General features: G+C 53.5%; 1 protein-coding gene and 2 long non-coding RNA genes across 11 annotated transcripts in view; 2 read left to right on the top strand and 1 right to left on the bottom strand.

Moving 5' to 3' along the window:
* Nucleotides 1-17,084, top strand: part of LASP1 (LIM and SH3 protein 1) — a 36,497-nt gene extending 19,413 nt beyond the window's left edge. Inside the window, exons 3-7 of the mRNA XM_085083508.1 lie at nt 4,197-4,281; nt 10,506-10,613; nt 14,625-14,781; nt 15,949-16,049; nt 16,765-17,084. Coding sequence (XP_084939634.1) covers nt 4,197-4,281; nt 10,506-10,613; nt 14,625-14,781; nt 15,949-16,049; nt 16,765-16,938 — 625 coding nt within the window. The 3' untranslated portion in view covers nt 16,939-17,084. The remainder of the gene's footprint in view (nt 1-4,196; nt 4,282-10,505; nt 10,614-14,624; nt 14,782-15,948; nt 16,050-16,764) is intronic.
* LOC146426662 (uncharacterized) overlaps nt 1-24,511 on the bottom strand; it is a 117,029-nt gene that overhangs the window by 61,553 nt on the left and 30,965 nt on the right. The gene's annotated exons all lie outside the window — the stretch shown is intronic.
* LOC146426666 (uncharacterized) lies at nt 17,085-19,544 on the top strand. Its single transcript, XR_014856677.1, has 2 exons — nt 17,085-17,781; nt 18,024-19,544. It is a non-coding gene; the product is annotated as an uncharacterized LOC146426666 (long non-coding RNA).

The raw sequence follows: 24,511 nt of genomic DNA, 5'->3' as shown, positions 1-24,511 counted from the left end.
GATAATGGGATGGGATGGGAAATGGGGAATGGGGAATGGGATGGGATGGGATGGGATGATGGGATGGGATGGGATGGGATGGGTGTGATCTGCGCCTTTCCCGGGGATGTTCCCGATGGGAATCCGTAAAAATAGCCCTGAAAAGTGCTGCTGGGGATGGGGGAAACCTTCTGGGGTTGGGGAAATCCTCTAGATTTGGGGAAAACTCTCAGGGTTTGGGAAAACCGTCTGGGTTTGGGGAAACCCTCAAGATGTGGGGAAACTCTCCGGGTTCGGGAAAATCCTCTGGATTTCGAAAAACCCTCTGGATATGGTAAAACCTTCTGATTTGGGGAAAATCCTCTGGATATGGGAAAACCTTCTGATTTGGGGAAAATCCTCTGGATATGGGAAAACCTTCTGATTTGGGGAAAATCCTCTGGATATGGGAAAACCTTCTGATTTGGGGAAAATCCCCTAGATTTGGGAAACCCTCTGGATTTGGGAAAACTTTCTGGGGTTGGGGAAACTCTCTGGGTTCGGGAAAATCCTCTGGATTTCGGAAAACCTTCTGGTTTTGGGGAAAATCTCTGGATTTGGGAAAGCTCTCTGGATTTGGAGAAACTCCTGGATTTGGGAAAACCCTCTGGATTTAGGGAAACTCTCTAGGTTGGGGAAAGCCTTTGGGATTTGGGAAAAACTCTCTGGATTTGGGAAAAACTCTCTGGATTTGGGAAAACTCTCAGGACTTGGGGAACCCCTCTGGATTTGGAGAACTCTCTGGATATGGGAAAACCTTCTGATTAGGGGGAAACCCTCAGGATTTGGGGAAAACTCTCTGGATTTGGGAAAACCTTCTGATTTGGGGAAAATCCTCTAGATTTGGGAAAATTCTCTGGATTTATGGAAACACTTTGGATTTGGGGAAAATCCTCTGGATTTGGGGAAATCTCAGGATTTGGGGGAAACCTTCTGGATTTGGGGAAAATCCTGTAGATTTGGGAAAACTCTCTGGATTTGTGGAAACACTCAGGATTTGGGGAAACCCTCAGGATTTGTGGAAACACTTTGGATTTGGAGAAAATCTCTGGATTTGGGGAAACTCCTGGATTTGGGAAAACCTTCTGATTGGGGGAAACCTTCTGGATATGGGGAAAACCTGATTTGGGGAAAATCCTCTAGATTTGGGAAAACCTTCTGGATTTGGGGAAACTCTCTGGGTTTGTGGAAACACTTTGGATTTAGGGAAAACCCTCTGGATTTGGGAAAACCCTCTGGATTCAGGGAAACCCTCTGGATTTGGGGAAACCCTCAGGAAGGGAAGAGCTCCAGGGTGGCTGAGGGCAGGAATTCAGGCAGGAGATGAGCTCAGGGCTGCTCCCGGGGGATTCACAGATTAATTAAATTGATAAATTAATTAATTAAACCCCAGCTCCTCTCACAGCACCTGGTTGGACACAAATCACTGCTGGGCTTTGCTCCAGGATCCTCTGGAATCATGGAATCACCAGTGATTCCAATCAAGATTGAGATCCCAACCCTGATCCCAAATGTGTGTCCCAAATATTTCTGGGATGTTTTTCACCCTTCCAGCGAATTTTCCCTAAAATCTTCCCTAAAAATCCCAATTTCTGGCTGTTCCCACTGCCCTGACCCTCCCAGCAAGCTCAAAACCCTCCCAGAAAATCAGATTTTTCTCCCATTTGGGGATTTTCCTGCAGGAATTTCCAGGCTGGGTGAAATCCCTGAATCCGGGGAATCCTTGGCACGGGAGGTTCCGGGAAGGAGGCTGAGCTTTGTCTGCACCCTAATCAGATTAATCCTAAACTAGGATTATCCCAATCCTGCAGCAGTTGTTTGGGTTCAGCTGACTCTTGCCCTGCTGGCTGTGGGGTGAGGAGAGGATGCTGTGGGGTTTGTTTAGGGGACAAGGGGGACAGGGAGGGGACAATGCTTGAAGGGCAGTTTGGGGGGTTTTGGAATTCTGCTTTAAGGGCTGTTTGGGGGGTTTGGGAATCTGGGAGTTCTTTAAGGGCAGTTTGGGGGATTTTGGAATTCTATTTAAGGGCAGTCTGGGGATTTTGGAATCTGGGAATTCTGTTTAAAGGCAGTTTGGGGATTTTGGATTCTGCGAATTCTGTTTAGAGGCAGTTTGGGAGATTTTTGGATTCTGGGAATTCTTTAAGGGCAGTTTGGGGGGTTTTGGAATCTGGGAATTCTGTTTAAAGGCAGTTTGGGAGATTTTGGAATTCTGGGAATTCTTTAAGGGCAGTTTGGGGGATTTTGGATTCTGGGAATTCTGCTTTAAGGACAATTTGGGAGATTTTGGATTCTGGGAATTCTTTAAGGGCAGTTTGGGGGATTTTGGAGTCTAAGAATTCTGCATTAAGCACAGTTTGGGGGATTTTGGAATTCTGCTTTGAGCACAGTTTGGGGGATTTTGGAATTCTGCTTTAAGGGCAGTTTGGGAGATTTTGGAATCTGGGAATTCTTTAAGGGCAATTTGGGGGATTTTGGAATTCTGCTTTAAGGGCAGTTTGGGAGGTTTTGAATTCTGGGAATTCTGCATTAGCACAGTTTGGAGGATTTTGGATTCTGGGAATTCTGTTTAAGGGCAGTTTGGGGAATTTTGGAGTCTAAGAATTCTGCATTAGCACAGTTTGAGGGATTTTGGAATTCTGCATTAGCACAGTTTGGGGGATTTTGGAATTCTGTTTAAAGGCAGTTTGGGGGATTTTGGAGCAGCCCAGTTTAGCATTAATGTGTCCTTCCCTGTACAGGGGACAGTGGCACTAAGGGATGGTGACACTAAGGGTGACAGTGGCATTACAGCATGGTGGCACTAAAGGTGACAGTGGCATTAAAGGATGGTGGCATTAAGGGTGACAGTGACATTAAGAGATGGTGCCGCTAAGGGACAGCAGCACTAAAGGTGACAGTGGCATTACCATGTCCTTCCCTGAGCAGGGGATGGTGGCATTAAGGGACAATGGCATTGTGGCAGTGTAATCAAGGGACAGTGGCACTAAGGGTGGCAGTGGCATTAAGGGATGGTGGCACTAAGGATGACAGTGGCATTAATGTGTCCTTCCCTGGGCAGGGGACAGGGGATGGTGGCACTAACAGTGACATTAGAGGTGACAGTGGCATTACTGCATCCTTCCCTGGGCAAAAGGGGTGGTGGCACAAAGGGTGACAGTGGCACTAAGGGTGACATTGGCATTAAAGGAGGGTGGCACTAAGGGTGGCAGTGACATTAAGGGTGACAGTGTCACTAAGGGACGGTGGCACTAAGGATGACAGTGGCATTACTGCATCCTTCCCTGGGCAGGGGATGGTGGCATCAAGGGACAGTGGCACTAAGTGTGACACTGTCATTAAGGGGTGGTGGCACTAAGGGTGACAGTGTAATCAAGGGACACTGTCATTAAAGGATGGTGGCACTAAAGGAGGGTGGCACTAAGGCTGACAGTGGCATTACTGTGTCCTTCCCTGGGCAGGGGACAGGGGATGGTGACATTAAAGGTGACAGTGGCACTAAGGGATGGTGGCACTGAGGGTGGCAGTGTCATTAAGGGACGGTGGCACTAAGGATGACAGTGGCATTACTGCATCCTTCCCTGGGCAGGGGGTGATGGCACTAAGGGTGACAACGGCATTAAGAGATGGTGGCACTAAGGGTGACAGTGGCATTAAAGGAGGGTGGCACTTAGGGTGACGGTGACACTAAGGGTGACAGTGTCATTGCTGTGTCGTTCCCTGGGCAGGGGGTGATGGCACTGAGGGTGACAGTGACATTAAAGGAGGGTGGCACTCAGGGTGACGGTGACATTAAGGGTGACGGTGACATTAAGGGTGACGGTGACATTAAGGGTGACAGTGGCACTGAGGGTGACGGTGACATTGAGGGTGACGGTGGCACTGAAGGTGTCAGTGACATTAAGGGTGACGGTGACACTCAGGGTGTTAGTGACATTAAAGGACGGTGACACTAAGGGTGACACTCAGGGTGACGGTGACATTAAAGGAGGGTGGCACTAAGGGTGACAGTGACATTAAGGGTGACGGTGACATTCAGGGTGACGGTGACACTCAGGGTGACATTGGCATTAAAGGAGGGTGACACTGAGGGTGTCGGTGGCACTCAGGGTGTCGGTGGCAGTCAGGGTGACAGTGGCACTCAGGGTGACAGTGACATTCCCCCGTTGTCCCCGCAGCCACTACCCGAAGCAGTCGTTCACCATGGTCGCAGACACACCTGAGAACCTTCGCCTAAAGCAGCAGAGCGAGCTCCAGAGCCAGGTGAGCCACACACCCCAAATCCTGGGGAAATAACCCAAATTCCTGAATTCCCATGGGAAAATAACCCAATTCCTGAAATCCTGGGGGAAATAACCCAAATTCCTGAAATCCCATGGGAAAATAACCCAATTCCTGAAATCCTGGGGGAAATAACCCAAATTCCTGAAATCCCATGGGAAAATAACCCAAATTCCTGAATTCCCATGGGAAAATAACCCAAATTCCTGAAATCCTGGGGGAAATAACCCAAATTCCTGAAATCCCATGGGAAAATAACCCAAATCCTGGGGGAAATAACCCAAATTCCTGAATTCCCATGGGAAAATAACCCAATTCCTGAAATCCTGGGAGGGAAAAAACACAAATTCCTGAATTCCCATGGGAAAATAACCCAAATTCCTGAAATCCTGGGGGAAAATAACCCAAATTCCTGGGGGAAAATAACCCAATTCCTGAAATTCTGGGAGGGAAAAACCCAATTCCTGAATTCCAGGGGGGAAAACTTCCCAATTTGCGAATTCCCATGGGGAAATAACCCCTAATTCCTGAATTCCCATGGGAAAATAACCCCAATTCCTGAAATCCTGGGAGGAAAAAACCCAGTTCCTGAAATCCTGGGGGAAAATAACCCAATTCCTGAATTCCCATGGGAAAATAACCCCAATTCCCGAATTACTGGGGGAAAAACTCCCCAATTCATGAATTCCCATGGGAAAATAACCCCAATTCCTGAGTTCCTGGGGAGAAAAACAACCCAATTCCCAAATTTGTGGGGGAAAATAACCCAAATTCCTGAATTCCCATGGGAAAATAACCCAATTCCTGAAATCCGGGGAGGAAAAAAACCCAATTCTTGAAGTCCTGGGAGGAAAAAAACCCAATTCCCAAATTCCTGGGGGAAAAACTTCCCAATTTGCGAATTCCCATGGGAAATAACCCCTAATTCCTGAATTCCCATGGCAAAATAACCCCAATTCCTGAAATCCTGGGAGGAAAAAACCCAATTCCTGAATTCCCGTGGGGAAAAACCCCAATTCCTGAAATTCTGGGAGGAAAAAAACCCAATTCCTGAATTCCCATGGGAAAAAAACCCAATTCCCAAATTCCCACAGGAAAAACTCCCCAAATTCCTGAATTCCCATGGGAAAAATGCCCAATTCCTAAATTTCCATGGAAAAATGCCTGAATTCCCAAATTACCATGGGAAAAACTGTGGGTGACAGGGACAGGGTGACAGGAATGGGACACTGCGTACCGGCAGGAATGGGGTGACAGGGATGGAGTGACAGGGATGGGACACTGAGCACATGACAAGGATGGGGTCACAAGAATGGGTGACAGGGATGGGTGAAAGGGACAGGGTGACAGGGATGGGGTGACAGGCATGGGTGACAGGGTTGGGTGACAAGGATGGGACACTGAGCACCTTTAGGGACAGAGTGACAGGGATGGGACACTGGGCACCTGCAGGGTTGGGTGCCAGGCCCAGGGTGACAGGGAGAGGTGACAGGGACAGGGTGACAGGGATGGGACACTGTGTACCGGCAGGAATGGGGTGACAGGGATGGAGTGACAGGGATGGGACACTGGGCACCTGCAGGGATGGGGCGACAGGGACAGAGTGACAGGGTTGGGGTGACAGGGGTGGGACACTGGGCACCTTTAGGGACAGAGTGACAGGATGGGGTGACAGGGACAGGGTGATAGAATGGGTGAAAGGGACAGGGTGACAGGGATGGGGTGACAGGCATGGGTGACAGGGTTGGGTGACAAGGATGGGACACTGGGCACCTTTAGGGACAGAGTGACAGGGATGGGACACTGGGCACCTGCAGGGATGGGTGACAGGGTTGGGGTGGCAGGGATAGGACACTGGACACCTGCAGGGAGGGTGACAGGGTTGGGTGACAATGACAGCGTGCCAGCCCCAGCCGCAGTTTCCCCATCCCTCCTCCATCCCCTCTATTTGTGTCCCCGCGGAGGCGACATCTCCCTTCCGGTCACCGCGTAATGACATCCCGCGTGGCTGCCAATGTCCCCAAAGTGACACCCGCGCCGCCCACAGCCTGCTTTTCCCGGCAGCAAAATTGCAGCTTTTCCCATCCTGCTGCTCCTTTCCCGAGCTTTTCCTGGGAAAATTCGGGCACAGCCCTTCCTGCAGCTCCCACTCGTGTCCCTGCCGTGCCAGCTGCTCCCGTGTCACCGCGGTGACAACTCGGGGACGCTGTGACATGTGAAGGGATGAACACATCGTGGTTCTTTCCCAGCACAGAGGGAAAAATTCCCGCAGGAAAATTGAATTTTTCCCTGGGAAATTATTTCGGTTGTTCAATTATTTTCATCGTTAAATTACTATTTTTCATACTAAATTCTTCTCAGCCAGGTGGCTTTTTAGGGCTGAATTTGTGTCCCCAACATCAGGGGGGTGACAAAGCGAGGGACATGGAGCAGGATGGGATTTGGGAGAGGAAAAATATGGAATTAATTCCAGGAATTGCCTGGCACTGGGATTGGCTTTGCCTTGGTGATTCCTTGTCCTTCCAGCTGGGAATTCTCCCAGCTCAGCAGCAATTCGGGCAGTTTTGTGTCACCAGTTTTGTGTCACCAGTTTTGTGTCACCAATTTTGTGTCATCAGTTTCATGTCCCTGGTTTTGTGTCATCCTTTTTTTGTCACCGGTTTTGTGTCACCTGTCTTTGTCCCCAGTTTTGTGTCACCGGTTTTTTGTCATCAGTTTTGTGTCAGTGTTTTTTTGTCACCGTTTTGTGCCCCTGGTTTTTTGTCATTGGTTTTGTGTCACTGTTCTTTTGTCACCAGTTTCATGTCCCCAGTTTTGTGTCACCGGTATTTTGTCACTGGTTTTTTGTCACCGGTTTCTTGTCACCTTTCTTTGTCCCTGTTTTTTTGTCGCCAGTTTCATGTCCCTGGTTTTTTTGTCATTGTTTTTTTGTCACCAGTTTCAAGTCACCAGTTTCATGTCCCTGTTGTTTTGTCACCAGTTTTGTGTCATTATTTTTTTGTCACCAGTTTTGTGTCCCTGGTTTTTTGTCATTGGTTTTGTGTCACTGTTCTTCTGTCACCAGTTTCATGTCCCCAGTTTTGTGTCACCGGTATTTTGTCACTGGTTTTTTGTCAACGGGTTCTTGTCACCTTTCTTTGTCCCTGTTTTTTTGTCGCCAGTTTCATGTCCCTGGTTTTTTGTCACCAGTTTTGTGTCAGTGTTCTTTTGTCACCAGTTTTGTGTCCCTGTTTTTTTGTCATTGGTTTTGTGTCACTGTTCTTTTATCACCAGTTTTGTGTCCCCAGTTTTTTGTCAACAGTTTTCTGTCACCAATTTTGTGTCAGCATTTTTTTGTCACCGGTTTTGTGTCACCAGTTTTTTGTCACGAATTTTTTATCACCGGTTTTCATGTCCCTGGTTTTTTGTCACCAGTTTTGTGTCACTGGCTTTTTGTCACCAGTTCCGTGCTACCAGTTTTGTGTCCTCAGTTTGGTGTCACCAGGTTTTTTTGTCACTGTATTTTTGTCACCATTTTTTTGTCACCGGTTTTGTGTCCTCAGTTTTGTGTCACCAATTTTGTGTTCCTGGTTTTTTGACACCAACTTTGTGTCACCAGTTTCATATCCCTGGTTTTTTGTCACCGGTTTTGTGTCACCAGTTTTGTGTCACCAGTTTCATGTCCCTGTTTTTCTGTCATTGGCTTTTTGTCACTGTTCTTGTGTCCCCAGTTTCGTGCCCCCAGTTTTGTGGCACCAGTTTCGTGTCACCAATTTTGTGTCATCAGTTTCATGTCCCCAGTTTTGTGTCACCAGTTTTTTGTCACCGGTTTCGTGTCACCTTTCTTTGTCCCTGCTTTTGTGTCACCAGTTTCGTGCTACCAGTTTTGTGTCCCTGGTTTTTTGTCATTATTTTTTTGTCACCAGTTTCATGTCCCCGGTTTTTTGTCATTGGTTTTGTGTCACTGTTCTTTTGTCACCAGTTTCATGTCCCTGGTTTTTTGTCACCGGTTTTGTGTCAGTGTTTTTTTGTCACCAGTTTTGTGTCCCGAGTTTCGTGGCACCAGTTTTTTTGTCACCATTTTTTTGTCACAGGTTTTGTGTCACCATTATTTTTGTCCCTGGTTTTGTGTCACCATTCTTTTGTCACCAGTTTTTTGTCACTGGTTTCATGTCCCTGGTTTATTGTCATTGGTTTTGTGTCACTGTTCTTTTGTCACCAGTTTTTTTGTCACCAGCTTTATGCCACCGGTTTCATGTCACCAATTTTGTGTCACCATTTTTTTATCACCAGTTTCATTTCCCTGTTTTTTTGTCACCGGCTTCGTGTCACCAGGGTGATGGGGATGGGGTGACAGGGACAGGGTGACAGGGATGGGGTGACAGGGACAGGGTGACAGGAATGGGGTTTTGAGCACCTTTAGGAACAAGGTGACAGGGATGTGACACTGGCCACCTGCAGGGATGGCTGTGGCTGTGCTTTGTCACCTCCAGCCTGGTTTCTCACGGGATTTTCCCTCCCAGAGGTGTCACAATGTCCCCAGGCTGGGAATTCCCTTGGAAAGCTGCAGATCCCAAACCCAGGATCAGCTCTGCTGCCCACAGGAAACAATCCAAACCCAAACTGCAGCCTCAGGGAAGCTGTTTGGCTGCTGGAGCTCCTGGAAAATCCCTTTTTTCCATCCCTGGAGGCTGCTGGGTGAGGCAGAGCCCTGGGGAAGCCTTGGGGCACAGCGAGGAGCTGCTGCTGGATCCTCTCCTGCTTTCCATCCGGATCTTTTCCCTCTTTTCATCTGGTCCTTTCCCTCCTTTCATCCAGATCTTCTCCTGCTTTTCATCGAGATCTTTTCCCGCTTCTTATCCGGATCCTCTCCTGCTTTTCATCCGGATCCTCTCCCGCTTTTCATCCAGATCTTTTCCCGCTTTCCATCCGGATCTTCTGCCACTTTTCATCCAGATCTTTTCCTGCTTTTCATCGAGATCTTTTTCCGCTTCTTATCCGGATCTTCTCCTGCTTTTCATCCGGATCTTTTCCCACTTTTCATCCAGATATTTTCCTGCTTTTCATCCGGATCTTTTCCCGCTTTCCATCCAGATCTTTTCCTGCTTTTCATTGAGATCTTTTTCCGCTTCTTATCCGGATCTTCTCCTGCTTTTCATCGGGATCTTTTCCCGCTTTTCATCCAGATCTTTTCCAGCTTTTCTTCCCGATCTTCTCCCTCTTTTCATCCGGATCTTTTCCTGCTTTTCATCCAGATATCTTCCCTCCTTTCATCCGGATCCTCTCCCACTTTTCATCTGGATCTTTTCGCTCTTTTCTTCCAGATCTTTTCATGTTTTTCATCCGGATCTTTTCCCTCTTTTCATCTGAGTATTTTCCCGCTTTTCTTCCAGATCTTTTCCCGCTTTTCTTCCAGATATTTTCCTGCTTCTTATCCAGATCTTCTCCCGCTTTTCATCCAGATCTTTTCCCACTTATCATCCGGATCTTTTCCCTCCTTTCAAATCCTCTCCCGCTTTTCATCCAGATCTTTTCCTGCTTTTCATCGAGATCTTTTTCCGCTTCTTATCCGGATCTTCTCCTGCTTTTCATCCGGATCCTCTCCTGCTTTTCATCCGGATCCTCTCCTGCTTTTCATCCGGATCCTCTCCTGCTTTTCATCCAGATCTTCTCCCTCTTTTCATCCAGATCTTTTCCCGCTTTTCATCCAGATCTTTTCCAGCTTTTCTTCCCGATCTTCTCCCTCTTTTCATCCAGATCTTTTCCTGCTTTTCATCCAGATATCTTCCCTCCTTTCATCTGGATCCTCTCCCACTTTTCATCCGGATCTTTTCGCTCTTTTCTTCCAGATCTTTTCATGTTTTTCATCTGGATCTTTTCCCTCTTTTCATCTGAGTCTTTTCCCGCTTTTCTTCCAGATCTTTTCCCGCTTTTCTTCCAGATATTTTCCTGCTTCTTATCCAGACCTTCTCCCGCTTTTCATCCAGATCTTTTCATGTTTTTCATCCAGATCTTTTCCCACTTTTCATCCGGATCTTTTCCCACTTTTCATCTGGATCCTCTCCTGCTTCTCAACTGGATCTTTTCCCTCTTTTCATGCAGATCTTCTCCCACTTTTTATCCAGATCCTCTCCTGCTTTTCATCCAGATCTTCTCCCTCTTTTCATCCAGATCCCACTTTCCCGCCCTTCCCATGGTTTAATTCCAGGTTTTTTCCCTGTTCCCAGATCCGCTACAAGGAGGAGTTCGAGAAGAACAAGGGCAAGGGTTTCAGCGTGGTCGCCGACACCCCGGAGCTGCAGAGGATCAAAAAGACTCAGGATCAGATCAGCAACGTGAGTGGCTTCTGCTCGTCCCCGCGGTGACATCGCGGTGACATCGCAGTGACATCGCGGTGACATCGCAGTGACATCGCCAGGGCTGGGGGAGATGGGAGGGAGCAGGCTGGGCAGCCTGGAATAGCAGAATCCTGGGATGCTGGAAAGGGAAAATCCTGGAATTCCAGAAAGGGACATTCCTAGGATTGCGGAATCCTGGAAAGGGAAATTCCTGGAACTGCGGAATGATGGAATTCTGGAAAGGGAAATTCCTGGGATTGCAGAATCCTGGAAAGGGAAATTCCAGAATTCCACCATTCTGCAGTCCCAGAAAAGGGACATTCCTAGAATCGCAGAATCCTGGAAAGGGAAATTCCTGGAACCGCGGAATCCCAGAGTTCTGGAAAGGGAAATTCCCAGCATTGCGGAATCCTGGAATTTCAGAAGGGGAAATTCCTGGGATCACAAAATCCTGGAATTCTGGAAAGGGAAATTCCTGGAATTCTGGAAAGGGAAAATTCCTGGGATTGTGGAATCCTGGAATTCTGGAAAGGGAAATTCCTAGGATCGCAGAATCCTGGAATTCTAGAAAGAGACATTCCTGGAACTGCGGAATCCCGGAATTCCGGAAAGGGAAATTCCCTGGGATCATGGAATTCTGAAAAAGGAAATTCCTAGGGTCACAGAATCCTGGAATTCTGGAAGTGTTCATTCTCCAGCCTGGTTTTCTGCCCCTCTCCTGTCTCCTCCACATGCACCAGGAGCAGCTCCATCCACCCCCAGCTGCCTCCAACACCCACACCTCTTGGATTCATGGAATATCCATGAATTCCTGGAATATCCCGAGCTGGAGGAACCCACAGGGATCTCCAATCCCAATTCCCTTCCCTGCAGAGCAGCATTTCCCTGGGATTTGCAGAGCCCTGAGGGACTCAGTGCTGCTGCTCTCTGCCTGCTCTGTGGGGAGGTCTCGAGGATGCTGCAGCGTTGCCATGGAGAAGCAGGGGGATGGACAGGGATGCTCAGGGCTGCAGCACTGGGATGGACAGGGATGCTCAGGGATGCTCAGGGATGCAGCACTGGGATGCACACGGATGGACAGGGATGCTCAGGGATGCAGCACTGGGATGCACAGGGATGGACAGGGATGATCAGGGATGCTCAGGGATTCCCAGGGATGCACAGAGATGCTCAGGGATATTCAGGGATGATCAGAGATTCAGTGATGCTCAGGGATGCTCAGGGATGGACAGGGATGCTCAGGGGTGCAGCACTGGGATGGACAGGGATGATCAGGGATGCTTAGGGATTCCCAGGGATGCACAGAGATGCTCAGGGATGTTCAGAGATGCACAAGGATTGACAGGGATGTTCACAGATGATCAGGGATTCCCAGGGATGCAGAGATGCTCAGGGATATTCAGGGATGATCAGAGATTCAGTGATGCACAGGGATGCACATGGATGCTCAGGGATGCTCAGGGATGCACAAGGATTGACAGGGATGTTCACATATGCACAGGGATGTTCAGGGGTGCAGCACTGGGATGCAGGTGGATGGACAGAGATGCTCAGGAATATTCAGGGATTCCCAGGGATGCTCAGGGATATTCAGGGATGATCAGAGATTCAGTGATGCACAGAGATGCTCAGGGATGGACAGGGATGCTCAGAGATGCACAGGGATGATCAGAGATGTTCAGGGATTCCCAGGGATGCTCAGGGATGCACAGAGGTGGACAGAGGTGATCAGGGATGCTCAGAGATTCAGTGATGCTCAGAGATGCACATGGATGCACAGAGATGCTCTGGGATGCTCAGGGATATTCAGGGATGCTCAGGGATGTTCAGAGATGCACAAGGATGATCAGGGATGTTCAGAGATGCACAAGGATTGACAGGGATGCTCAGAGATGCTCAGAGATGGACAGGAATGCTCAGAGCTGCACAGGGATGTTCACGGATGATCAGGGATTCCCAGGGATGCAGAGAGATGGACAGAGGTGCTCAGGGATGTTCACGGACGATCAGGGATTCCCAGGGATGTTCAGGAATCCTCAGGGATGCTCAGGTTCAAACAGAGATGCTCAGGGATGATCAGAGATGTTCAGGAATGCTCAGAGATGTACAGAGATGATCAGGGATGCTCAGGGACAATTCAGGGATTCCCAGAATTGTCTCTGAGCACAGATGCTCAGGGATGCAGAGAAATGCTCAGAGATGGACAGGGATTCTCAGAGATGTGACAGACACACCAAACCCAGCGCAGCGTGGGCTGGGCAAGGCTTGGGAATGGGATCTGAGCTCCAGGATTTTCCCTGGGGCAGCTTCTCTGTGAGCTGGGGGCTGGGTTTGGGGAGGATTTGGGGGGTTTGGGGAGGATTTGGGGGTTTGGGGAGGATTTGGGGGGTTTGGGGAGGATTTGGGGGTTTGGGGACACTGAATCCCAGAGCAGGGAGCTGAGCCCAGCCCCGCTGGCTCTCCCAGCCGTTCCCTGCAGCTTCCCTGCAGTGGGGCTGGGTTTGGGGTGGGTTTGGGGTGGGTTTGGGGTGTCTGGGGACATTCAAAGCCAGAGCAGGGAGCTGAGCCCAGCCCCGCTGGCTCTCCCAGCCGTTCCCAGCCGTTCCCTGTGCCTGGCTGCCAGCCTGGGCTGCCCGTGACCCACTTAGAGAGACACAGAAGCCAAGGCTGTCCCTGCGGAGCTCTGCCGTTCCGGGGGCAGGGAAAGGGGCAGGGAGGGCGGGGCTGGGCTGGCTGTGCCCCAAAACGGCCTCGGGGCTGAGCCCTGCTGGGAATGGGGATGGGAATGGAGCAGGGAATGGGGAATTGAGCAGGGAATGGGGATGGGAGTGGAACAGGGAACAGGGGTTGGAATGGGGAATGGAGCTGGGAGTGGAGCTGGGAATAGCCTGAGCCCGTCCTGGGGGCTGATCCCAGGGCTGTCCCTGATCCTAAAGCTGATCCCGAGGCTGTTTCCAGGGCTGTCCCTGTTCCTGACACTGATCCCAAGACTGACCCCAAGGCTAATCCCGAGGCTGTTCTTGAGACTGTCCCTGATCCCAAGGCTGATCCCAAGGCTGATCCTGGGACTGTCTCTGATCCCAAGGCTGTTCCTGGGACTGTCCCTGATCCCAAGGTTGATCCCAAGGCTGATCCCAAGGCTGTTCCTGGGACTGTCTCTGATCCCAAAGCTGATCCCAAGGCTGTTCCCAGCCTCCCAGGGGTCCCTCAGGGTGTTCTCTCCTCTCCAGGCTGTGCCCTTCAGTCCATCCCTGTTAACCACTCGACATCCCCAGGCTCCAGGGAATTCACTCATTAACAGCAGGAAGGATTAATTTTTACCCTGATTGATGCCCAGGGTTAACCCTTCTGTGCCCTGTGTCCCTCTGGTCACTCTCCAGGCTCAGGGGGATTCGTGAGGGGGATTTTGCTCCCTGTTGCCATGGCTGCATCCAGAGCTGGATCTCATCCTGAAAAAATTCCTTCTCCCACCCCCAGGACACAAAAACCTCCTCCTTTCTGTGTCACCAACTGCTCTGAGCCAATGTCCCCATGGTCTGGGGGGTGTTGGGGGTGAAGCCCCCCGGGATTGAGGGAGGGGACAGTGCTGAGCCCTTGGGGCAGAAAGAACTGAGCTGGGATGAGGTGAAGGATCTGGGAATCCTTCAGGCTGGAAAAGTCATCGTCCAGCCATGAACTTGGCACTGCTGTGTCACCACTGACCCCTGTGTCACCACTGACCCCTGTCCCCACTGACCAGTGTCCCTAAGAGCCACATGGGATTTAACACTTCCAGCGATGGGAGCTCCACCAGACAGCCCTGACCTCCCTTTCTCTGCAGGAATTTTCCCCAATTCCCCATCCCAACCTCGCTGGGTCAGTTCCATTTCCCTCCTGTCCCCCCATTTCCCCGGGAATGCTGCAGGCTGAGCTCTGCTGTCCCCCCATTTCCCTCCTGCCCCCCCATTTCCCTCCTGCCCCCCCCATTTCCCTGGTTGTGCTCCAGGCTGAGCTCTGCTGTCCCCACAGATCAAGTACCACGAGGAGTTTGAGCGCAGCAGGATGGGCCCTGTGCCCAGCGAGGGCTCCGAGCCGGAGCGCCGCAACTCCCAGGAGAGCAGCAGCTACAGGAGGGTGGAGCAGCAGCAGCACCAGGCCCAGCACCTCGTCCAGCCCAGCGCCCCAGGTGAGGGAACAGCCCTGGGGATGCTGCTTGGGAGGGCTTTGGGCATCCACACATCCTGGGTCGTGGATCTGTCCTTCTGAGGTCATGGATCCAGCAGTCCCAGTTCATGGATCCATCCATCCTAGTTCATGGATCCATCCTTCTGAGGTCATGGATCCACCATTCCCAGTTTGTGGATTCACCATTCCCAGTCCATGGATCCATCCTTCCCAGCTCATCAATCTACTCTTCCCAGTTCACAGATCCATCCTTCCCAGTCCATGGATTCACCGTCCCTAGTTCATTAATCCATCCTTCCCTCTACGTCCCAATTCATGGATCCATCCATCCCAGTTCACTGATCTATCCATCCATCCATCCCAATCCACAGAACCATCCTTCCCTCCACATCCCAGAGCACAGATCCACCCTTCTGAGGTCATGGATCCACCATTCCCAGTCCATGGATCCACCATTCCCAGTTCATGGGTCCATCCTTCCCTCCATGTCCCAGTTCATGGATTCATCATTCCCAGTTCACGGATCCATCTGTCCCAGCCCACAGATTCACCTTTCCCAGTTCACAGATCCATCCTTCCCAGCCCATGGATCTACACTTCCCTCCACATCCCAGTCCATGGATCCACCCTTCCTAGCTCATGGATTCACCCTTCCCAGTTCATTCATTCATCCATCCATCCATCCATCCATCATCCATCCCAGTTCATGGATTCACCCTTCCCAGTCCATGGATCCTCCCTTCCCAGTTCATTAATCCATCCATCCATCCCAGTTCATGGATTCGCCGTTCCCAGTCCATGGATCCTCCCTTCCCAGTTCATCCATCCATGCATCCATCCGTCCCAGTTCATGGATTCATCGTTCCCAGTCCATGGATTCACCCTTCCCAGTTCATTAATCCATCCATCCCAATTCATGAATCCACCCTTCCCAATCCCTGGATCCTCCCTTCCCAGTTCATTCATCCATCCATCCATCCATCCATCCATCCATCCATCCATCCCAGTCCATGGATTCATCATTCCCAGTCCATCCATCCATCCTTCTGTTCCAGTCCATGGACTCATCCTTCCCAATCCCTGGATCCTCCTCCCAGTCCATTAATCCATGGATCCACCCTTCCCCATCCCTGGATCCTCCTCCCCACTCACCTCTCCATTCCCACAGTGTACCAGCAGCAGCAGCAGCAGCCTCCAGCGCAGTCCTACGGCTACAAGGAGCCAGCAGCTCCTGTGTCCACCCAGCGCAGCGCCCCGGCCGCAGGGGGGGTGAGTACAGCACAGCCCTCTGCTCCCTCAGCTCCGGGAAAACCTTTGGAAGGGGTTTGGATAATTGGGATTGGCGCTGAGAACCATCCGGATGCAGTGTGGAAATCTCCTGGGGAGTTTCTCCCAGTTCCCACTCGGGGTGTCGTTCCCTCTGTTTGATCTCGCTGTGCTCAGAGAGGGTTGAGGATGGGAATTGGGGAGGGTTGGGAATGGTGAGGATGGTGCTGATCCATGCCATGGATCCCATGGGATTACAGAGCTGCCCCTTAGCTGTGCCTGTGGAATTCCCAAAGCCTGGGGTGGATCTGTGTCTGCTGTGCTTCCCGAGGCCATGTCAGCACGGGGTTGTGACAGTGACCCCTGTGTCCCCTGGGCTGTGACAGTGACACCCCTGTGTCCCCTGGGCTGTGCCAGTGACATCTGTGTCCCCTGGGGCTGTGCCAGTGACACCCCTGTGTCCCCTGGGCTGTGCAGTGACACCACTCTGTCCCCAGGGTGCAGCTGTGACCCCTCTGTCCCCTGGGGCTGTGACCCCTCTGTCCCCAAGGCATGGATGTGCCAGTGACCCCTGAGTCCCCTGGGCTGTGGCAGTGACACCCCTGTGTCCCCTGGGGCCATGACCCCTCTGTCCCTGTGACCCACCCGTGTCCCCTGGGGCGGTTCCCTGTCCCCCGTGTCCCCTGTGGCCACACCATGACCCTCCCTGTCCCCCCAGAAGCGTTTCCGCGCCGTCTACGACTACAACGCGGCGGACGAGGACGAGGTGTCCTTCCAGGACGGTGACACCATCATCAACGTGCAGCAGATCGACGACGGCTGGATGTACGGCACGGTGGAGCGCACGGGCGACACGGGAATGCTCCCGGCCAACTACGTGGAGGCCATCTGAGCCCTGGGGACACGGCCAGGCCCCGCCCGTGTCACTGTCCCCGCCCCGTGCGCGCCTCCCGTCCCCTCCCGGAGTGTCCCCGCCCGTCCCCGCAGCCACCTCGGGTTTCTCTCGCCGGCTGTGCTCCGCGGTAGCCCCGCGGGGCTGAGGGGCTGTGCAGGGTGGGATGGAGGGTCTGTGGTGTTTCTGCTCCTGGGCTCTGCCTGCTCTCCAGCCTTCCCGGGCTGTCCTGGAGCCACCGGAGCCGCCGGGATCCCGGGAAGGGCAGGAGGGAGGGATGGAGATCCACAGCAGGACCAAATCGGCCAGCCTGGCAGGGATTTTGGGGGCAGTGAGGGGAGCAGTGCCCAGCCCGAGGGTGTCCTGGGCTGCAGGATGGGCTGGGAGCCTCGCCCTGCCCCATTCCAGCTCCAGCTCATCCCAGGGCTTCTCCAGCTCATCCCAGGGCTTCCCCCAGCTCATCCCAGGGCTTCTCCCATCTCCAGCTCATCCCAGGGCTTCTCCAGCTCATCCCAGGGCTTCTCCCATCTCCAGCTCATCCCATGGCTTCTCCAGCTCATCCCATGGTTTCTCCCATCTCCAGCTCATCCCATGGTTTCTCCCATCTCCAGCTCATCCCATGGTTTCTCCCAGCTCCCCTGCACAGTTCCCATTCAATCATCGCTCACTTCAAACCAGGAAAACATCAACAGTTAAAATCTCAAACAAAACCTCTCCTCAGCATTCCAAGCTCTGGTTGCTCCTGCCTTGGGCTTCGGTTCTCCTGATCCCTCTGGCAATGGAGCAGCTCTGGGGCTTGTCCTGGGAGCTGCTGCTCTGGATCAGGGGTTGGGGCTGGGATGAGTTCCCTGGAGCTGGGATGAACCCCTGGAGCTGGGATGAACCCCCTGGAGCTGGGATGAACCCCCTGGAGCTGGGATGAGACCCCTGGAGCTGGGATGAACCCCCTGGAGCTGGGATGAGACCCCTGGAGCTGGGATGAACCCCCTGGAGCTGGGATGAACCCCCTGGAGCTGGGATGAACCCCCTGGAGCTGGGATGAGACCCCCTGGAGCTGGGATGAGACCCCCTGGAGCTGGGATGAGACCCCCTGGAGCTGGGATGAGTTCCCTGGAGCTGGGATGAATCCTCCTGGAGCTGGGATGAGTTCCCTGGAGCTGGGATGAGACCCCTGGAACTGGGATGAACCCCCTGCAGCTCCATCCCCCTCTGGCCAGGCTCTAGGAGTCTCCTGGAAAATCCTCTTCCTCTCACCTGGAATTTTCCTGCTTTTCTCCTCCTGCTGCTGCTGCTGCTGGGTTTTAGGGACCCTCCGGAGCCCCCCATCCCTGTGCCACCACTGTGGGACCATCCTGGGTCACTGTCCCCTCGGGCCACCCTGCACCTCTCATTCCCAGCACTTTTGGGACCACCTGGGATCACGTCATGGACCAAAAACGTCACAAAGCACATCCTTGTCCCCTTCCGGGCGGATCGGGATCGGGAATAACTGGAAGTCTGAGCAGGGTGGGAGGAGTGGGAATCTCTCCAGGGTGACAGGAGCAGGACATTGGGTCGGTGATGTCCCCTGGGGTCACTGCTGATGTCCCCTGGGGTCATGGGTGATGTCCCCTGGGTCACTGCTGATGTCCCCTCGCCAGGCTGCACGGTGGGGTCAGGATTGTCCCCGGGGGAAACGCCACCTTCGCCATTCCCGAAGGAAAAACGGGAATGCAGGGACCAAATCGGCCGAGTCACACATTCCATGGGTGTTTGGGGACATCTTGGGGTCACCTCAGGGCACCGGGCTGGGCTTGGGGCAGGAGGGAAGGGGCAAACCCGCCGGGAAAAGGGAATTCGGGATGGGGACAGGAACAGGGACAGGGATGCAGGTGGCACCGGGAGCAGCCAGGAGGAGCTGTCCGGCATGGGAATCCCGGCTGGTGCTAAACCCAGGGAGCACAAGGGCAGGGTGGGATCCACTTTTCCCCAGCTGAATCCTAAATCCCGCTCTTGTCCGGGACTGGGGGGAGCGTCAATGTGAATAAACCCTTTTTTAATGGACCAAATAACAAAATCATTCTGGTTTGGGATACAGACCTTTTTTTAATCCTCCCTCAAAAACCCCTAAATTCTCCCCTCCTGTGCCCCTTTTTCCCCCCCTGCCCATGGGAAACGAACCTCTTACTGCTTGATTTCTGCCTTTTTCTCTCGACTTATGCACTTTTTTGCCTTTTTTTCATAGCTGAAAAGCACCTAAAAACCTGTATTTAAAATAAATAAATAAAAGAGTAAAAAAAAAAAAAAAGGAAACAAAAAAAAAGGAACAAAAAAAAGGGAGAAAAATGAAAAGCTGAATTGCTTCTCACCACGTGTAAAATAGACCTTTTGTCCATCCCAGCTTCCCCGGTTGTGCTGAGCTTAGAACGTGTTTTCTTCGGGATCCGTCGCTTGATTGGGGTTTTTTTTTGTCCTTGTGTCCTCCTTCCCGGGCTGAGCACCCACCAATTAAAAAAAAAAAAATTTATTTGGCCTTTTTATCCAAAAAAAAAAACCTCACAGAATGGAACAACCCAACAGATTCTCTTCCCGGTTTACTCGGATCGAAAATAAAAGTTTAATTTTTACCTGCTGACTGTGCTGGCTTTGATTTTGGCTGCTTTTCCGGCTGTTTTCCTGCCAGGGCTGGGATTTTCACCTCTCCTGGTTTTCCTGACACTGGGATGTGCAGCTGGGATGCAATTCCTTGGCTAACCCCTGGTTTTTGGCATGGCTGGAAAGCCCAGGGATGTGTTTTGGAGCTGCTGCTGGTTTCCATGGAGCTCTGGGAATTCAGCCTGTGCAGGTGAGATTTTTAACCAGTGGGGAAAAAACAACCTGGCGGTGGGAAGGGCAGGATGGTGTTTATCTACAGCTCCAGTAGGGAAAGAAAAAGGAAAATAAAGCAGCTCCGTGGGTGACAAGGAAGGCAAAGGGCTGTGCTGCCGGGAGGGTGAGGTCAGAGTGGTCCTGGTGGGGCTTTGATGTGGCCAATAAATAAAAGAGTAAAAAGAAAAAAGGAGAAAAATGAAAAGCTGAATTGCTTCTCATCACGTGTGAAATACACCTCGTCCATCCCAGCTTCCCCGGTTGTGTCTCAGTGCTGAGCTCAGAACGTGTTTTCTTCGGGATCATTTTCCCTCCTTTCCCAAAGGATGGGCTCGTTCTGAGCTGCAGGGGGTGAGGGGACATCTCGGAGAGCTCCCTGTGCCCTGGGCAGCGACTGGGGATGGAGGGAGCAGGGGGAGAACAACCCCTGCGAGGGGAGAGCAGCGCCGGGGCTGGGCTGGCTGAGCCCCAGGGCTAGCTGAACCCCAAGACTGGCTAAAGCCCCCAGGGCTAGCTGAGCCCCCAGGGCTGGCTGAACCCCAAGACTAGCTGAGGCCCCAAGGCTAGCTGAACCCCAAGGCTGTCTGAGCCCCAGGGCTGGCTGAACTCCCAGGGCTGGCTGAACTCCCAGGGCTAGCCGAACCCCCAGGGCTAGCTGAACCCCAAGGGCTAGCTGAGCCCCAGAGCTAGCTGAGCCCCCAGGGCTAGCTGAACCCCCAGGACTAGCTGAGCCCCCAAGGCTAGCTGAACCCCAAGGCTGTCTGAGCCCCCAGGGCTGTCTGAGCCCCCAGAGCCGAGCTGAGCCCCCAGGGCAATCTGAGCCACCAGTGCTGGGCTGAGCTGCGCTGCCCGCCCGTGTTTATCCCTTCATCTATCTCCCTCCTGCCAGCTGCCAAGCGGCTCCATCAGCTCCGGCATCGTCTCTCCATCCTGAGCCGAGCGAGCCGTGCTCGGGCGGGGAGGGGAGGACGCAGCGGCGGCTCTGCCCAGCAGCCCTGCCCGGAGCTCTGCCCAGCAGCTCTGCCCGGAGCTCTGCCCAGCAGCTCTGCCCGGAGCCCTGCCCGGAGCTCTGCCCGGAGCTCTGCCCGGAGCTCTGCCCGGAGCTCTGCCCGCAGCCCCGCAGCCCCTGCCCCGCCGCCTCCTCCTCCTCCCTCCTTCCCCCACCATGCTGGACATCTTCATCCTGATGTTTTTTGCCATCATCGGCCTGGTGATCCTGTCCTACATCATCTACATGCTCTAAGAGGCACAGAGGAAGATGCTGCTCGGCAGCTTCGCCATGCCGGCGGCGGCCAGGTGAGCTCCTCGCCCCGCCAGGTGGGAATTTCTGGGCAGGACTGTGCGGGGAGGAGGGACGGGGGGCGGTTTTGGGTGGGTGATGGTGGTTTTGGCCGCCTGGGCTGGCAGGAGGGCACAGGGGGGATTTTACACACCAGGCCGCTCAGCCTTGGCCATTGTGCAGCTGCCGGGTTTTGTCATCCCGCCCGGAAAACCGAGCTGCTGGCTTTTGTTCCCCAGAGGGACAGAAACGGAGCAGCTTCGGGGGGAGAAGCCAGACGGGATCGCGGGGGGGTCAAAGCCAACGGGGCTCCGGGGGTGAGGGGGGCTGCGGCCTCTGCTCCAGCACGGAGCTGCTCCATCCTCGCTGCTCCAGCACGGAGCTGCTCCATCCTCGCTGCTCCAGCACGGAGCTGCTCCATCCCCGCTGCTCCAGCACGGAGCTGCTCCATCCCCGCTGCTCCCGCACGGAGCTGCTCCATCCCCGCTGCTCCAGCACGGAGCTGCTCCATCCCCGCACGGAGCTGCTCCATCCCCGAGGCTCCCGCACGGAGCTGCTCCATCCCCGCACGGAGCTGCTCCATCCCCGCTGCTCCCGCACGGAGCTGCTCCATCCCCGCTGCTCCCGCACGGAGCTGCTCCATCCCCGCTGCTCCCGCACGGAGCTGCTCCATCCCCGCGGCTCCGGCTCGGCTCTCAGCGGCCTCTCCTTTTCCCTTCTCTGCCACAGCCTCCGCCCGGTGCGCGTCCCTCGGAGCTTTCTGGAACAGCGTTAACCTCTGCGAGCCCAGAGCGGAGCACGGAGCGGTCACGGAGCCGGCGGGGCCGGGGACAGCGATGGGGGGACACGGGAGGTGGCTCCGAGGGGCTGTCCTGCTGCCAGGACCTGGGTGATTCCCTCTGCCAGGACCTGTGTCCTTCCCGCTGTCAGGACCTGTGTCCTTCCCGCTGCCAGGACCTGTGTCATTCCCCGGGACGCTCCCGGTGGCGCCCGCGGTGTCCCCAGGGGGCTGCGGACGCTCCTGTCCCCCCCGTGAATTGTGTCCCCTCGGCATGAGCACAATGCCGGGCCGGTGGCCTGGGCTGGATTTTAGAGAATCGCTTCTATTTTTAATGCCAAATGTCCAGGGAGAGGAATAAAGAGGAATGAGGAGGAGAAGGAAGATGGCTGCTGGTGTCACTGCCAGGGGTGGGGATGGGATGGGATGGTGGCTCCAGGGGCTAAATCCGTGTCTGTGGAGAAATCCAGCTCATCCCGGGAATGGGGAGAGGTTGGAAATCCGGGCTGAAGCACCTCTGTGTCCCCAGAACACGCAGCAGTCCCTGGGGAGTTGTCACCACCATTCTCTCCCCGTTTGGAAGGTCCCTGAGCATCTTCGCCGTGCCCAACCCTCGCTCAGATCCCTCTCCAGAGTTTGGGGAAACTCCGGGAGGCCTTGGGTAGGGAAAAGGAACATTTTTGGAATTTCTGTGGGATGGAAAGAACATTTCAGAGCATTTTGCCCCCATTTGGAGAGGCCTGGGGAGGCGTTTGGGGCATCAGGAGGATTTTTCCTGTCCTTTTAGGAAGCCCTGCATCAATCCCTGTCCTCACACCTCCACTCACGGGCAATGACTGAAATCTTCACCCTCCTCGAAGGCAAAATTTCCACATTCCTGGTGTCTCCGAGGGTTATAATTTTTTTAAGCAGCAAACACTTGAAATATCCATTATGGAAAAAACTTTGTGCCCCTTTAGTTATCCACGGAATGACCACACAGGAGTGTGAGAGAACAGCATCCAGGGAGAGCAGGGGGGCAGGAAATGCTGGAACGGGCTGGTGTGACTTTCAGGGGGGAAAAAAAAGAGGAATTTCAGAGCCTGGGAATGCTGGATGTGGTCAATGCCGCCAGTCGAATGCTTGCCACTGCAATTTCCTGTCGGTAAAACTCCCGAGGGAAACTCCCGAGTTGGGGATTTGATGCTGGGAGTGTTCCAGGGCGATCCCTGCCGCCGAGCCGGGAGGTGAGGAAACGCTGCTCCCTCCCTCCGCCGCCAAATATAGCCGGGAATCGGCAGCCTGAAACATTCCGGGAGGAATTTCTGCAGGCATAAGTCATGTTCTCAAGGAGCTCTCCTGCCGGGGCTGCGCGGAGCCAACATCTGCGGGGCTGAGGGGAGAGGGGAGAGGAGGAATGTGTGGAATGGGAGCTCAGCTGAGTGTGAAACCGGGAGGGATCCTTTTCTCTGCCTGCCTGGCCTCGCAGAGCTGCCAGCTCTGGGGAACAATCCCTTCCTGAAGGCCCCAAACCGTGCTGGGGGGTGAAGTGGATTGGGATTGGATCCCATATAGGATTGGAACCCATGGTTCCAGCAGGTAAAATCTGGCAGCAGAAGGAAAATCCCCATTTTTTCGAGTATGCTCCTCCAGACCTGGATCCTGCTCGGTGTTTAATTGATAACTGACCCGAGGGGGAACTGGGAAAGGAATGGTGTCACCTCCCAGCTCATCCCAAACCGGTCAGGGAAGCACCACACGGGTGGGATTTGACTTCCATCCTTTGGGAAGGAAAATCCCGCTGGACGGAAATGTGGCAAAACCCATCGCCGAGCACTCCCCGAGGCGCCGGCAGCGCCCAGCCGGAGCACTTAACACCAATTAATAAAGCCATCAATAATTGCGGAGGCTCCGCGCTGCCAGGCGATCCGAGCGGCTCACAATGGCATCCCTTGTGCCGGGCTGGAATTCTCGGCCCCGGGGGTGACCCGGCGGGACAGGGACACACAAAGAGCTCAGCTCCGCTCCCTTCTCCCGCTCCCGGCCGCTGGGATTGTTTATCGGGAGCGATTCCCGAGGATGAAAGGGAGAGAGAAGGACTCGGCCTGGAGAATTCCGCCCCGGCCGCTCCTCGGCGGCGTTTTCCCGGCGCTGTTCTCCTCCGAGGGTGTTTTCTCCTCGCGTTTCGGGTTCATTTGGGATCAATCCGGACACGTTGGGTTCCCAGAGTAGAATGCAGAGCGTGGGATTTCTCTCCCGTCAGGAATCACAACCGTGGCGTCGCAGCGCCCTTAAATATCACCTTCAAACAGGGGGAAAAAATGGAAAAAATGGGAAAAATGGAAAAAATGGGATGTTCCCAGCGTTTTCCAGCAGCTGCTGCGCTCGGGGAAGGTTTCACCTCTGCCATCTACCGGTACCTGCAAGGACCCTCCGCCGGTGGATGTCCCGGAGGTGAATCCTGCCGGGAATTGAGTGTTCTGCAAACGTCCCGAGGATTTTCGGCACACAAACTTCAGGGCGATTCCCGAGCTGTTCCAGGTTGTGGCTGATGGGAGCAGGTGGGGATGGATGAGATAATCGGTGCCACTTCAGCTGTTCTGGCACTTCCCGAGCTAAATGTGGGGAAATGTGATGCTGGAGGAAGGCTGGAAGGTTTGGGAAGGGATTGTTGGGGTGGAGAGAGGCTG

Source organism: Lichenostomus cassidix, chromosome 27, assembly GCF_008360975.1.
Source record: "Lichenostomus cassidix isolate B80296 chromosome 27, HeHo_3.0, whole genome shotgun sequence".
NCBI classification, from domain to species: domain Eukaryota; kingdom Metazoa; phylum Chordata; class Aves; order Passeriformes; family Meliphagidae; genus Lichenostomus; species Lichenostomus cassidix.
The sequence above is the reverse complement of the archived record's forward strand: the minus strand, read 5'-3'. Positions and strand labels throughout refer to the sequence as shown.